We start from the raw sequence: 14,326 nt of genomic DNA on the forward strand, positions 1-14,326 counted from the left end.
TTCACATATTGTAATACAGCTGCTGTGCTGTAAAATGTTTTCTTTTCATTTGTGTACCGTAATACATAAAGACTGTTTATCAATCAACTTATATTTCTTTTTATTTAAGTTATTTTTCTGACAGCTGCTTCGCAAACATTAAAAGCAATTTTCTGTATTGTGACAAACTAACAGTGATATTAATGCTTACTGTAATTCAGTAAATCTTCAGGCCATCAAATTGTAAACCTACAGTTTTTAGCTACAAAATGATGAATAGAGAAGATATTTTTAGCGAGTGTGGTCCTGGATCTGCTAAAACAAGGGCTGTTCTGAAGGCTGGTCGTGAACTAAAGCTTCGTGACAAAATCCTATGGGGGCTGTTTGTAAAGTTACACAGTCAAAAATTAACAGCAATATTTTGGTTTATTTAGCCTATTGTAGCCATGTTATTCATACATTTATAAATGCCATCGTTCCAAACTAAATATTTATTTTACAAGCTAAATACTTAACTTGCAAGTATATATATGTATATGTGTATGTGTGTGTATGTGTGTGTGTGTGTGTATAAATGTATATAGGTCCATTAATGCGCCCTGTATAGATGTAGATAAATGTTCACACCATCGGGTGTTCAAACATTACAAACACTGACTGATAATAAACATTATCATGTAACTATAAGCCGACTTGTGTTGGATCGGGTGCTTGGAGGACTGTAAGGTTTAAATTGTTTATTCTTGCGACTATCTTACACTAATTATTTTCACCAAAAAATACAACCAACTGCTTGTTTTTGTTCAGACAACGTGAGGCATCTTAGATTTTTTTTTTTTTTTTTTAATTTCGTGAGAGAGGTCGATATCCATTTTATTACCACCTGGCTGTCTTCCAGGATGTTCGCAGAAAAACGTTTATTATCAAAAACCTGTTTTGGATTCTTCGACTAAAACTAAACGGTGCCAATGCAGTAAAATACCAACAAACATCAACTTTCTTCTCCAAAACCCAGCTGTATTTTACTATTTACTTTTTTATAATCTAAGATGACAAAATGCTGATATTTTGATGTATGAACTGCACAAGAAGACTAAAACGATCAAAGATCCAAAGTAATGTTGCAATTGCTGCTAGCAGCTCATTTCCATCACCATGGTAACAACACATCCATGTCTGTCTCTCCCTGACAGTACTCTTGATAACACAGGCAGACAGAGTAGTAATTTGAGTCATTTTTGCAAAAACTGAGGTGTATTTTTAAAAATTCCAGAAAAGTCGTAACATGTCTAATTTTTTTATGCATCTGCAGTGTTATAATTAAGAGTTGTGGCAATTTAAAGGTACTCGTTGCAACATCATGAAGTTCAGTCAAAAAAACAAACTTCAAAAGCAAATCTGTAGTTTTTCTTTCTCATATTGAAGGTTAACGTGTCCTTACATTAAACATTTGTAAATAGATGCTGACTATGTATGAGAGACACACTGGATGAAATAAGACATCAATGTTTATGTTTTGATGTATAAACTATATAAAGAGTGCGAGAATAAAATAATTTTGTTTGTAAAAAAAATTCTGGAAAGTTTGCATAACTTGTAAGTTGAACAGTCTATAATAAAACATAGAACTTAAACTAAAATTGTGAGTTATAAAGCTCCAAAGAGGGCTGGGTTTTCCCCCAAACGCTTCACCCAAGCTTCACTGTCTTTGTGGATTTATTTCTTTCCTTATTCTTGGATTTTGTCTCTGCACCTTATGATGGAGCTGTTGTTTGGTCTTCCTGCAGCTGAGGAGAAAAGCCGCGCAGCCGTTCCCAGAAACCAACACATTGTGTGCTCGGAGCCGGTCCAGCTCCTCGGGGCTCAGACCGGGGCTGACCGCAGACAAAGGAGCTCGGCTCCCATTGGCTCGGGCCGTGTGCGCTCTGTTGGCCCCCAGCGCGAGCTGCTCAACCTCCATTCACATGTTAATGAGCCCCTATAAATACCAGCAACCGCCTCTCAGCGCCAGCAGCACGACTCCCTTGGATTACACAATAAACACAGTCGGTGGATTCCTCCCTCCTGTTCTGTTACCGGTTCCGTTTGCCAGCTGCCCCCCTCCCCGGAGACGCCACAGGACGCGGCAACATGGCCCCCTCTGCTCGGCTCAGCACCGCCGGACTCTGCTTGGAGGAAGACGAGTCCCACTGTGGGATCCAGAAAGCGGACAGAAAGGTGATGGAGGGACAGGGGGACGCTCCGCGGACGCGCCGTGACGCACTTGTCTCGACGCGTCTGCGGAGCCGCGGACCTGACGTTTGTTTATTTTAAAGTTAATTAGAGAACGGGGTGAAAAAAAACACAATTTCTGCACACAGTACTTGGGCACGAGATGTGTGAAGTGTGTTCTCTGTGTCCTCCGCAGATCAGGAAGCCTCTGGTGGAGAAGAAGAGGAGAGCTCGCATCAACGAGAGCCTGCAGGAGCTGCGCACCTTGCTGGCGGACACAGACGTGAGTGCCGAGCGCACCTGGCCGCTCCTCAGCGTCGGACTCGGTGCTTGTGACGGATCTAACCTGACTCTTCCCACAGTTTCACCTCAAGATGGAGAACGCAGAGGTGCTGGAGATGACAGTGAAGAAGGTGGAGGACATCCTGAAGAACCGGACCCAAGGTCAGATTCAGTCTTGTCCGGCACAGCAGATGTCCTCACTGCAGAGTGTGGACAGAGCAGGATGTTCATATACAGACATAAGCTGAAGCTCACCCTGCGGCTGTAAACCTTTACTGGAAATTTAATTCATTAGAGTTTAAACTAAACTGGTAACTAAAGAGATGAACGAGAGGAGCAATGTTTTAATGCTGCACAAGAAATCAGAGGCAGATTTAATCATTTCGGGGCGAAACACGGACTCTATCTTTGTGTAACTGTCAACTATATTGTTTATTGCACATAAATCTTACTTCCAGTTGGTTTTGTAGTTTTTTTTCTTCCTCAAAAATCTCTTTCCTGTCACTTGTTTCAAGATCAATATGGTCTTGGTTCACTTGGTGTGAATATTTGCGGTTTCTGTGACAGACTGGGTCAGGCAGCCATGTGTTCAGCTGACAATTTATGCGGCCTAAACAGGGTTGTAGGAAGTATTGTCATTTAAGCCATCCCGTCCTTAATATCCAAAATAGTCACAGTGTTGCCACGAGCATCTCTGTCGCAGGTGTCTCCAACCAGTTTTAAAAGGGCTAGAGCTGTATTCTGACCCCTATGACCAGTTCTATAAAACACACCAGTGATAAATAATATGTCTTCAAAGAAAACTGGCACAAATCGTCATTTCAAAAGTCTACTCCAGTAGATTTAGTCATGAAGGTGGCTAAGATGTCCCCAACAAAATAATGTGCAAGGACAATTATTGCAGCTCACGCGCACAAAACTATGCTGTCCCTTTCAAACCCTGGCCGTTCTGAACATAAATTCCCTAATTACACTTACGTAACTCAACTATTTTTTAAATGGTAGAAGAGATAGCGCACGTTTTTTTCGTCTCCCTGCTCTTTATTTGCACGCAGCGTGTAAATCTGCATTCATCTATGTAGCGTTTTGAAGGAAGTTTGGATTATCCTTGACAAAAAAAGCAACAACACATATTTAACACATTCAATGAAGCGTTAATGAAAACAGAAATTGTGATGTAAGTTTGTTGGTGAATTATGAGGCCCCCTGCATTGTGGGGGACCCAAGGTAACTGCCCACCTTTACCTGTCGGCAAATCCGCCTCTGCAGGAAATGAATCTTTCAGAGGTTTGACCCTTCAAACTGAGCTCATGTCATGGTATTATTTTTATTGTTAAGCCTTAAAGGACAAAGTTGTAATACTTCAGTAGAGTTTGAGTCATTTTTATTGAACCCAAATCCTCATAATAACCATAAATAATAATAAACAATAACAATAAACCAGAAATACTTGAATTAGTGTACTGAGCTCAGAGCTAAGTTGTTTTATTCGTCTCTCCTCCCGCAGAGACTGAGATCCTAAACCGAGAAGCCAGTGAGAGGTTCGCAGCCGGCTACATCCAGTGCATGCACGAGGTCCACATGTTCGTGTCCAGCTGTCCGGGCATCGACGCGGCGGTGGCGGCCGAGCTCCTCAACCACTTGCTGGAGAGCATGCCCCTGAACGAGGACCACCTCCAGAACATGCTGATGGACCTTATCACGGACACTTCCGGAAGCAGCACGTCCCTGACCTCTCAGGGGGGGAGGAGCCCATCCGGAGGCGAGAGCTCGGCCCTGTCCCCGGCCCTCTCCGCCATGTCCGGCGAGGACTTGTGCTCGGACCTGGAGGAGACCGACAGCGAGCACAACCAGAGCTCCACGGAGGGAGCGGAGAACAGGGAGGCTCTGATCGCGCCCACCATGACCTACCCCCAGTACATGTGGAGACCCTGGTAGGGAAGGTCAAGGCCTTTCTGAGGTGCAGCTAGGAGCCGCTGAAACTGGAACTGTGGGTTTTCTCTCATCTGATAGACCACCGAGCCTCTTTCAGACAGAGAAAGCTCCACCCTGTAGCACATTGGGACTGTTTGTTAAACCCAGTTAGGAATACTGGCAACTTGCACTGACCGTCTTCAGACCCTCCGGACTCCCCACACCGATTCCATCATAGAAACCTCTGCTTTCAAAAAAGGTCTGTGCATGTTTTGGTGATTGGATTTTCTCATGGGGAACCAGTATTGAAAAACAAGAACAAGTGGTTGTTTGATTTTCCTTTTAAAAAAAGATTCACTTAAAATATGACCCGTTTTTCTTTCTATGGTAAAAAGTGACTGAGAAGAAATCTAAAAGTGGGTTGATTTTTATTTTATATTTAGAATAAAAAGTAATAAAAATACTTACAAAGAAGAGCTAATTAATGTCACATTAACCTATATTTTGACACCTAAAGTCGCCAGGAAAAGAATCTGAAGATGACCACAGGATGAGCTAACGTTAGCTTCTGATTCCAGGCTTTAGGGTTGGCAGAAAGATAAAGGACTAGTTCACAGAAATGTAGGGATTTGGACCACTTTGGATCAGCACTGGTTAAAGTCTACAACAATTTTACCTCCAAACCTGCTCTAAATTATACAACACTGCATACAAAATTGTGAAAACTAAATTAATAACTTCTCAAATCCACGTTTTATTCATTAAAGTTAAAAAAAGAGTAATTTTGGTGCTCCTTAGACATCTAGACCGACGTGAATCAGATGCAATAATAATTTAAAAAAAAAAACAATACTATGTTTTGCAGATAACAATTTGTATTTTAAAGAGTCTGTTTTATGATGAGGGACAATCTTGTTCAGGTTGGGACATCTTAAGTATTTATTTTTTAGACCTGGACCTGACCTAAACTGACCTAAAACAACACTGGTATCTCCCCGTTTTGAACTCTTCTGAATGAAAAACTAAATTTAACAAAACTGTGTTTTTTTTTCACAATTTTGTATGCAGTGTAGTATAATTCAGCTCAGGTCTGTCAAGTAAAAGGGTTTCAGATTTTGTACCAGAGTTTATCTAAGGTGGTCCAAAAGCTAAGAATTCAGTGAAACAGCCTTTTATCCAAGAACCAAATCAGAACTTTTTGCAGTCCTTCTCTTCCATTAATCACAGCTGATGTTTGTCTCTGACCAGACCTTAAACTGCTTTCCTCCAACAATGACATTTTTTTTTTCAAAAAGGCCTTGATGATGACTTTTGGTGTCAAAATATGAGAAAACAGGCCATTAATTAGTTTGTGTTTGCCACTTATTTTATTGTTTTATTATTCTAATAATGGAAAAATGAAGCCATTTCTAAATATCTTCTCATTTGTTTGACAAAAAAACATGATTTTGTTGTTGTTGTTGTTGTTCAGTGCACCTTCCTGATGAAAAAAAAATCCAATTGCTAAAACATAGATGGACCAAAAACAGATAAGAAAAAAAAAAAGGACCAAACCAGCCTCAGGTAATCTGGACTTCCTTTAGTGAGACGCGGTGAAGTTTGCAGCCTCTCTTTGGCGTTCTGGGACGTAAACAAGAAGGCTGCAACAGATGGAACAGCGTCTGACCTGAACACACTCCTTGAGTGCTTTGAATATCACAAAACAAGGTGGAGTCCTCCTTTTTTTTCCTCTTTTCTTTTTCAACCACTGCCCCCCTCCAGCTTGGGACGTCCTGAAAGGACAACCCCACCCACCCACCGCCCCCCGTCCTNACCCTGGCTCTGAGTCCTCTCTGGAGACTTCTTTTCACACCTGGGGGATGAAAGAAGCTTCCTCCTCCACACTTACAGCCCAACAAAAGGCCAGAAAAGGACCAGCTGAAGACGCTCACACTGGTTTTGTGTGGAACTGTACATACAGAATCTGGAAAAAGCTCTTTTTTTAGCACACGACAAGTTTGGCAAGGCCTCTGAATAATATAAAGATTTTTATAGTATTTTATGGATTCTTGTAGTTTTAATGGACATATAGCCTCCCTAAAACCCACTTTGTGTCGTATCCATGTTTAGAAATGAACGTAAAATGTCTGAATTTGCAAAATAAATTTATGATAAAAGGCTGTTGGCTGGTGTGAGTCCGTATGTCAGGCTTTAGGAGCTGAACCATCCAACAAGGTGGAAACGATCAAAACTGAGTAAATAACTTTTCATATAAGTTTGTGTTTCCGCATCTTTGTAGCCCAACACTGAAGGCGTAAGGACGAGAGTGTTTTTGCCCATGTCTGTGTGTGTGTGGGTCTGTCTGTTAGCAAAATATCTCATAAGCCACTTGACAGATTTGAATAAAACTCTCGGAAAGTAATCAGTGGATGTACACCTACAGCTAATATAGCTTTGGAGCCAACTCTGTTGAAGATGGCCGCCGCAGCTAATTGCTAAGCTAACCTTAGCCAACACAAAAATGAGCCAGTTTGATGTGGCAAACATAAATCATGTAATTATGTTTTTTTTCTTTTCTTTTTGTACTTAGTTTTGGATGTAAAATTACCATTACTGTATTCCTATCAAATTGTTATTTTCCAAAACTTTTCACTTTTCGCTTGCACAGCCTGTGTCTAAGAGCTGCTGTGTGGTGTACTTGTATGACTGCGCATGGGACGAATAAAGCATCTTGGATCTTGGTAGTAGCTGAGAGTCATCCTCAACACATACTCCGAGCACTAACACAGACCTTGCAACATTCCGCGAGGTGGCACAGAACGTCATTTAAAAGTTTGACCAAAACGATTATACCTTCGTCTTTTCTCATCATAAGGTGATTTTAGTTTAAAACTCTTTGTTCATTCGAGGAGTACGAGATCTTTCATTCGTAATCTGGCATCAGTTTGGAGGATTATACGTTTGATTTTGATTTTTAGAACCTGAAAATGATTAATCTAATAATTTGTGTCCACTTGCAGGACCAAAGTGAAGTAACTCAGCATCCCAATGTTGAAAGGGTCACCCCTACACACACTCCTTCCCCCCAGCGGTGTCTTCAGTCTCACCTCCGTCACAAAGACTGTTAACAGACTCCTGTTAGATCCTGTCTGGGCCTGCGGTGGTGGCCCTCTCTGCTGTATGGCCCCTCTTTCCTGGGGTCAAGTTACGTGTGGTCTCCTGAATAACCAGCCATGTTTCAGTTGTTTGAAACAAAAAAAAAAAAGATCTTGTCTCATTTTTCAGTACATATTTGTAGCCACCATTCTCAGGTGAGAACCACAGATTAATCATTTAGTTTGTTATCATGCCCAGCCTTGAGGGGGGGAACGGATAAACGGTCAAACTCTGGAAGACTTGGAGGAAACGGAGGAGGGCCCGGGTGTGAAAGTGGGAGGAAACCCTTTAAAATGAGACATATGATTGGGATCAAAGCGACAGGGGAGCTTCAAAGTGTGTGAATGACAGTCAAAGCATTATGGTTGTTTTTCAAAGGGACCGAGGAGCATCCACTGACCTCATTAACCCATACGACAGGACATCCAAATATACACGAGGATGGATGGAGTTTGTGGGAAAACTGTTCAAGGATAGCAAACAAAAAACCCCAACTCTTTAATAATTTACAAAACGATTGTGTTTATTTTCCAGAAGCATATGTTTGGTAATTGAGCAGGCCTGCCAGTGTAATGTTCTACCTGTCAATGAGTTAGGTCAGACAAGAGGATTGATTTCAGCTAATCAAGGCTGGGATTCGTTTCTTAACTGTTTGCTGATTCGCACGTCAACTATTCTGTTTCTATCTAAACCTGCAACACAAATCCCACAGAAACAAAACAGCTATTCATCCCCTTTTAGTTAAGGTAAAATAATAATATCATTCTGTACAAATAAAAGCAGCTACAAATCCTGAACAAGTAAAAGAAATATAATTCATTTTAAGCATTCTATTAAAGGCATATTTTGGACTTTTTGAAGTGAGATTTTATGTCCAATTAACATCTTATCTGTCGTAAATACAACTTTGAATGATCTTAGTTTAATGAAAGAGAGTTTAACAGAGAGATAACAAAACAATGAAGAACAAGGTGCACTGCAGCTGTTTTAAGGAAGCTCCAACCTTCAGAATTTCACAGCTGTTCATGCAGACACTCTTTTACACTCTTTTAGTGGCGGCAGCAGCTAACTATAGCACTTGTGGTGCAGCCTGGAGTTATTTCCTGCAGGAACAACCGTGTAATGTAAAACTGAGGATCGTGTAAAGATTAAGATTTGCCTGAATCGATATAAATCTTTGAGGACAGGAGTTGTTTCAGGATGACAAACACTGCTGTGGAAGTGGGTCTGCTCAGATCGTGTTGACAAGCAAATGCTGGCTTGTCCAAGTGACGCCATTTCAGGGTTTTGCCCTTAAAGTTTCATACAGATTTGTGCAAACAAGGTTATTTAAAAATGTGTGTCAGGTTTGCAGCATCCAATCTGCAAATACATTTAGAGATAGACCTATTAATTAACAAAATGTTTTTAATAAGATGATTTGGCTATTTAATAATAATCAACAATCAGTCATGTACATACTTAATCAATTACCAAGTAGGGAAATGAAGAGCTGTATATATTTAATAGAAAATTAGGATCTGAGAGTGTCATAATGTTAGGTAAAATTAGTCATACTAATTTAATTAAATGTTTTTAATCCAGCTTTTAAAGTATGCTCCTCTGAATTAAACCAAGGAGGCAGCTTCCTCTGACTGATCACTTTCTTTTTCAGAGGTGCAATTTTATCAAGTGTTTGCATTGAAGTTGTAATATCATCAACAAGATACTCTATGTTGCTGCTTTCTGTTGCATTACTCTGCAGGATGGACAAAAATAATAAATAAGAAGTGTTACGGCCGCTGATTATATTTTGGCTATGATCCAGATCATGATCTGGATTCAAGAATTTTTTACAGAAACGGATACAATGAAGATTCTAAAGCGAGTAGTTATCTAAGCGGGCAGTGACCCCATGGCTTTGGCAGAGATTTGCGCTCTTGGACTGCTTCTAGTATCAGATAGTAGTTGATGCTCAGTCAGACCTAAGGGAACGACTGGCTGAACTTTGCTGTTCACACCCATCGTGTCACAGAGACCTCCTGCCTGACAGACAACAGTCTGATCACGTTAATATATTCAGCTTCAGTTAGAGGAAAACGTCCAAGAGGAGGGAAGACCTTTGGATCCAAGCTGTGACTTTGTGCCTGAGCATCAGTCCTGAGGTTGAAGGTCACCGCAGAGCAACAGTTGGTGAGACAGAGTCAACGGCAGAGGAGAGCATATGGTGCTGAAACACATCCCTGGGGGGATCCCGCCGTCTCAGCTGTGACAGAACAATCCCCTCCACAGCAGCAGTGGGTGTTCTGCGTCTTCTTTCAGGCTTTGAAAATGCATTGTAATCTTTCTCTTTATTCATTTTCTTTTTTTTTTATTTTTTATCTAGAAGGAAGTAAAATTACTTATATTTAAGAAAAAAAAACAACTCATGAGCTTTTTTAAAAATTATTAGTATTTAAAAAAGTTGCGTGAGTGTTTAGAAAATGCCATAATTTGTTCAGTGAAAACTGACACGTTGGCCTTTGACGACACACTTTCCTGCTGATTTAATCAGAACAACAATAAAGAAAACTAGATAAGCAGTACAACCCATTTGCTTGTGTAGAGAGGTGCAAAGTATGGTGATGTGTTGTTGATACAGCATATAACTGAACATGTATGCACATTTGATAGTACGCTTTAAATAATGTTTTCCCCATGGCTTGTTATTTCAATATAAGCTAAAAATGTCCAACCAATTTAACTTTGGCAGGTTTGGGTGAATTAAAACGTGTTGTAATCTAATAAATAAAGTTATAATATATAATCTATTTTATTTTATTCTGTCAGACTTAAAACTGTTGCTTTGATGAATTTCCATTTAAAGTGAGGAACTATGATTACAACCGAAGGGAGTGGTTAACTTTATTTCTCATTTTATCACATGACGAGTTTCTTATAAAATCCTAATTATCGTGATTTTTTTGGTCCCACAGTAGTTGGAGCACATTCCACAAACAATATCCAGAAACTATGGTCACATAGATGAATTATTTTGAGTAATTTGATGTTGTATGTTAAGTAATATGCTCATTAAGTCTGAAATAACAAATTTATTTCAATAATTCAGCATTTTTAACAATTAGGGGAATCTTTTGTTGACTTTTGTTCTGTGTAAAAACAAGTTTTATGTTGAGTTTTTTACCATTTGAATTTCTTTGATATTGTTATTCTGTTGTACAGAGTATGAGATTGGCTCTATAATATTGTGCCTACGGAGCGAGTGAGTGAAACAGTGAATATAAGTGATGTAATCCTTTTATCTGGTGGATAAACAACTCTTTAAAACCAGATCTCCAATTTATCACATGCTTTTTTCAGCGTTAAGTGTGTGAATTGTAACACTATGAGACCGCTATGTTAATTCCATCAATTAGTCTGTAGATTGATCTGTGGATGTTTTTAATTTTTGGAGCCAAATGTGGGATCTTAAGATTTGATTTTACAATCTTCATGAATAAAGGGTGACTATCCATTCATTCATCCAGTTTTACTGCTCATCTAAGGTTAGGTTGTGGAGGCAATTCGAGAAAGAAACCTAGAAATCCCTCTGCTTAGATACTCTCCAGCTCCTCCTGATAGATCCCAAGGCATTTCCAGGCCAAAGAGGATATACAGTATAATCCATCCAGTGAGTTCTAGGTCTGCTCCCTCTGGAAAACCTCCAGAGGGAGGCTTCCTAATCGGATGCCCAAAACACCTCATCTGACTCCTTTTGATTCGAAGGAGCAGAGCTGAACCCATCCAGCCTTCAGAGGAAACTCATTTCAGCTGCTTGCATTCAAGGTCTTGTGCTTTGGGTTATGATCCATACCTCATGACCATAGATGTGGGTTAGAACGTAGACAGAGCAGTAAATCAGGAGCTTTTTCTTCATTACCACAGACCGTAGCAAAACCCTCTCGAACCCTCATGCCATCACTTCATCTCCCGCTCTATCCTACCATCACTTGTGACCGAGACCTCTGGACACTTGGACCCCTGGAGGGAGCGTTTCACTTTTATCTTCTGGTTGAGAACCATGGCCTCAGATGTAAAGGAGCTGACTCTCATGGCAGCTTCACACTGGGCTGCGAATCAACCCAGTGCACGCTGAAAGTCATGGCTTGAATGTTCCAACAGAACCACATCATCTGCAAAAAGCAGAGATGAGACCAACCCAGACACCCTACTCCTCTTGACTGCAACCTGAACTCCTGTCCTTGAACACCACAAACAGAAAAGTAGACAAGTGGCAAGCCCTGAAGAAGTCAAACATCGTCTCCCCACACCAGGAGTTTGTTTTTTGTGCTCCTAAAATGTTTGAAAAACTCATTATTTGCTGATCTAATATTAATATTTAGTTTAATGGTATATCATTAATTTAGGTATACCATTTTGTCGGAACATGGGATCATTTTAAAAGGAAAATATCTTTTGCAGAAAATCTTTTTATTTTATTTTTTTACTCTCTTATTGTTGTTTTACTTGTTCCATTTAACACTGATAGAAGGGAGTGAAACATGTGAAACTCTGTGGGTTGCTTTCAGGATTTGAAAAGTCTTTTAAACAGTTAGTGGCTCCTGAGTTAAAAGAAACCCTGACTGTCTACAAAGACTTGTGCATCAGACTCCTATCTCTCCAGAAATATGCATACAGTATATGTGTGTAATTGTATAAATGTATAAATGTTTGCAAACACTGTCAAACTGAAAATGTTGCCAGTTTCTGAAGGGCATTTCATGTTGGATTAAAATTTGATCATTCTTTTTTTTGCAATCATTATAATTTCTATCTTGATGAGATCTCCAGTCTTCATTGTTTTACAGATGGCTGTAGACGTCTCTCTCATCTAACATATTCATAAATCCAGGGTTCTCAAACTGTGGGACAAGAACCACTGGTGGGACTCAGGATCCCTCTAGTGGTAAATTTAGTTGTGAACTATTTGCAGGTTAAATAAAAAAGCTAATGAACTGTCATAAACTGATGTGATGTGAGGCAAATATGATGAGCTAATTACAACCTTGGATCTAAATTGAAATTACCTAAAACAAAAATTTTTTGGAGAACCCTTGTGGAAACTAGCGGGCTTTGGTTTACCGATGTGCAGTGGCTACTGCAGCTGCACCGGTGAAGTCTCTGTAGGACCTGCGCTCAAGAAAAGGTGCATAACAGGGAAGATATTTGTTTTAAGTTATCTCTGATTTGGCTTTTTTTTTTTCCATTTGTTGCAGAGCAGAGGAACAATTTATGTGATGCAGTGAATGTATGGGACCAGCACACTTTAAACCACGCTCTTCAGCCAGGGATAGGTGTGTTTTTTGTATCTTGACGAATCGGTTTAATGAACAGTCATGAGTAAGTTGAAGACAGGGGACAGACCGGAACGTGTCAATCAAGATCCCATCTCCTTTGTTAAGCCCAGGAGTGAAAATGTGAAGGTTGCTTAAATTATTGGGACTATTTGTAGATCAAAGTGTACAATTTTAGGTTGTGAAACTCTGGTTCATTAAGTGTTTTGACACCCTCACCCCCAAAGAAGACCCAGCTGAGGATGATCAGGTCTCCACATCTGTCCCTTAGCCATCTGGGATTGTTGAAAGGTTAACGTTAGAATAAAGAAGCAAGTTTTTTTTTTTTTTATATTAATGTTACTGTTGATGTTTGTCATAATGGTGGTCCTATGGTTAGTAGAGTCGTCTTGATGGTTCAGAAAAACAATCTGATACACATTAAATTGATCTTTTATTCCTTTCTTCCTCTTTTTGAAGGCAGAGGTACAATAAAAAAAAGGAACACAATAAATCATACTGGTTATATTACGGCAGTTTTATTACAACATTGTTTCCCAGTTTCAAACAACATGTCTTTTTCAGCTACAAAAATGCACACAGTTGTGCTGGTTTAATATAGGACAGTGGAAATGAGACAAGTTTACACGATCATAAACATCATCATGTGCAGATACTGCTCCGACAACCAAACCAGCATGGGACAATCAAAAGTCAAGTTCTTGTTCGCTGAGCCCTGAAACAAACGCGCAGCACTGAGGAGCTTCAATTTATGTAGTTCTCAAAGGAACAAATGACGGTCTGGCAGTCTTTAGAGCTCAGTTACACGCTGCAAGGGCTGGAGGATACAATTTGCACAGAAATAAATAAAAGACAGAGATAAGGTGTTGTTGCTAAAGTACTTCCTGTGCATTCGTTCATTCAGTCACAGAGGCAGAGAGCAGGCAGAAGAAGTCCAAACACGTCTCTACAGGTCCACCGCTCACCGGAATCGTTTAAAAATGCCAACGCGCCGCGCATCTCTCCACATTCGTACACGTCCTATGATCAGTTTACAGTAACACGACCTGGGATTGGTTAGAGGTAGGGTTCGTCCCCGATGACACTCAAAAAGCTTTTACCTTTGTCGAACTACTAAACCACACACAAACACACGAGGAAAATAGAAAAATAGAATAAAAAAATTCTGAAACGGTAACGAGAAATCAAAACAAAACTCAAACATGAATGTGAACTAAGCGAGTGTGGCGCTCTTGGTCCAGTCTGTGTTACATTCACAGGCTCCAGCTGTTCTGTGTTAGCACCATAGTTGTTCCCTGTTCCTATACGGTGTGAGCCGGCGCGGATCAGTTTCCGAGAACTTGCCGTTAAATCACGATCAGCTTCCTGAAGCTTCTATCTAACACAGCTGTCATAAAAAAAAGCTTCGGGAGGAAAAGTGATCCTCGGATTTGCTACACTTGTTTCGTTTCCAGATCAGACTGCAGACTCCTGCTCATCATTGACCTCAGAGT

General features: G+C 40.2%; 1 protein-coding gene across 1 annotated transcript; it reads left to right on the plus strand.

Annotated features, from left to right (window-relative positions):
* The first annotated feature begins 1,798 nt into the window (after positions 1-1,798).
* Positions 1,799-6,190, plus strand: her13 (hairy-related 13). The gene is made up of 4 exons (XM_017422000.2): positions 1,799-2,196; positions 2,387-2,473; positions 2,553-2,634; positions 3,980-6,190. Exons 1-4 carry the CDS (start codon positions 2,110-2,112, stop codon positions 4,408-4,410), a joined length of 687 nt encoding a protein of 228 aa, XP_017277489.1. The 5' UTR covers positions 1,799-2,109; the 3' UTR covers positions 4,411-6,190.
* Positions 6,191-14,326: the final 8,136 nt, after the last annotated feature.

Source organism: Kryptolebias marmoratus, linkage group LG2 (assembly GCF_001649575.2).
Source record: "Kryptolebias marmoratus isolate JLee-2015 linkage group LG2, ASM164957v2, whole genome shotgun sequence".
Taxonomy (NCBI): Eukaryota; Metazoa; Chordata; class Actinopteri; order Cyprinodontiformes; family Rivulidae; genus Kryptolebias; species Kryptolebias marmoratus.

What these genes read in the sequence shown, in the direction of transcription:
- her13 (XM_017422000.2), top strand. Translation starts at nt 2,110, where the DNA reads ATGGCCCCCTCTGCTCGGCTCAGCACCGCCGGACTCTGCTTGGAGGAA. An exon ending in TCCAGAAAGCGGACAGAAAG is followed by an intron (nt 2,197 to 2,386) that starts GTGATGGAGGGA and finishes TGTCCTCCGCAG; the next exon opens with ATCAGGAAGCCTCTGGTGGA. An exon ending in CCTGAAGAACCGGACCCAAG is followed by an intron (nt 2,635 to 3,979) that starts GTCAGATTCAGT and finishes CTCCTCCCGCAG; the next exon opens with AGACTGAGATCCTAAACCGA.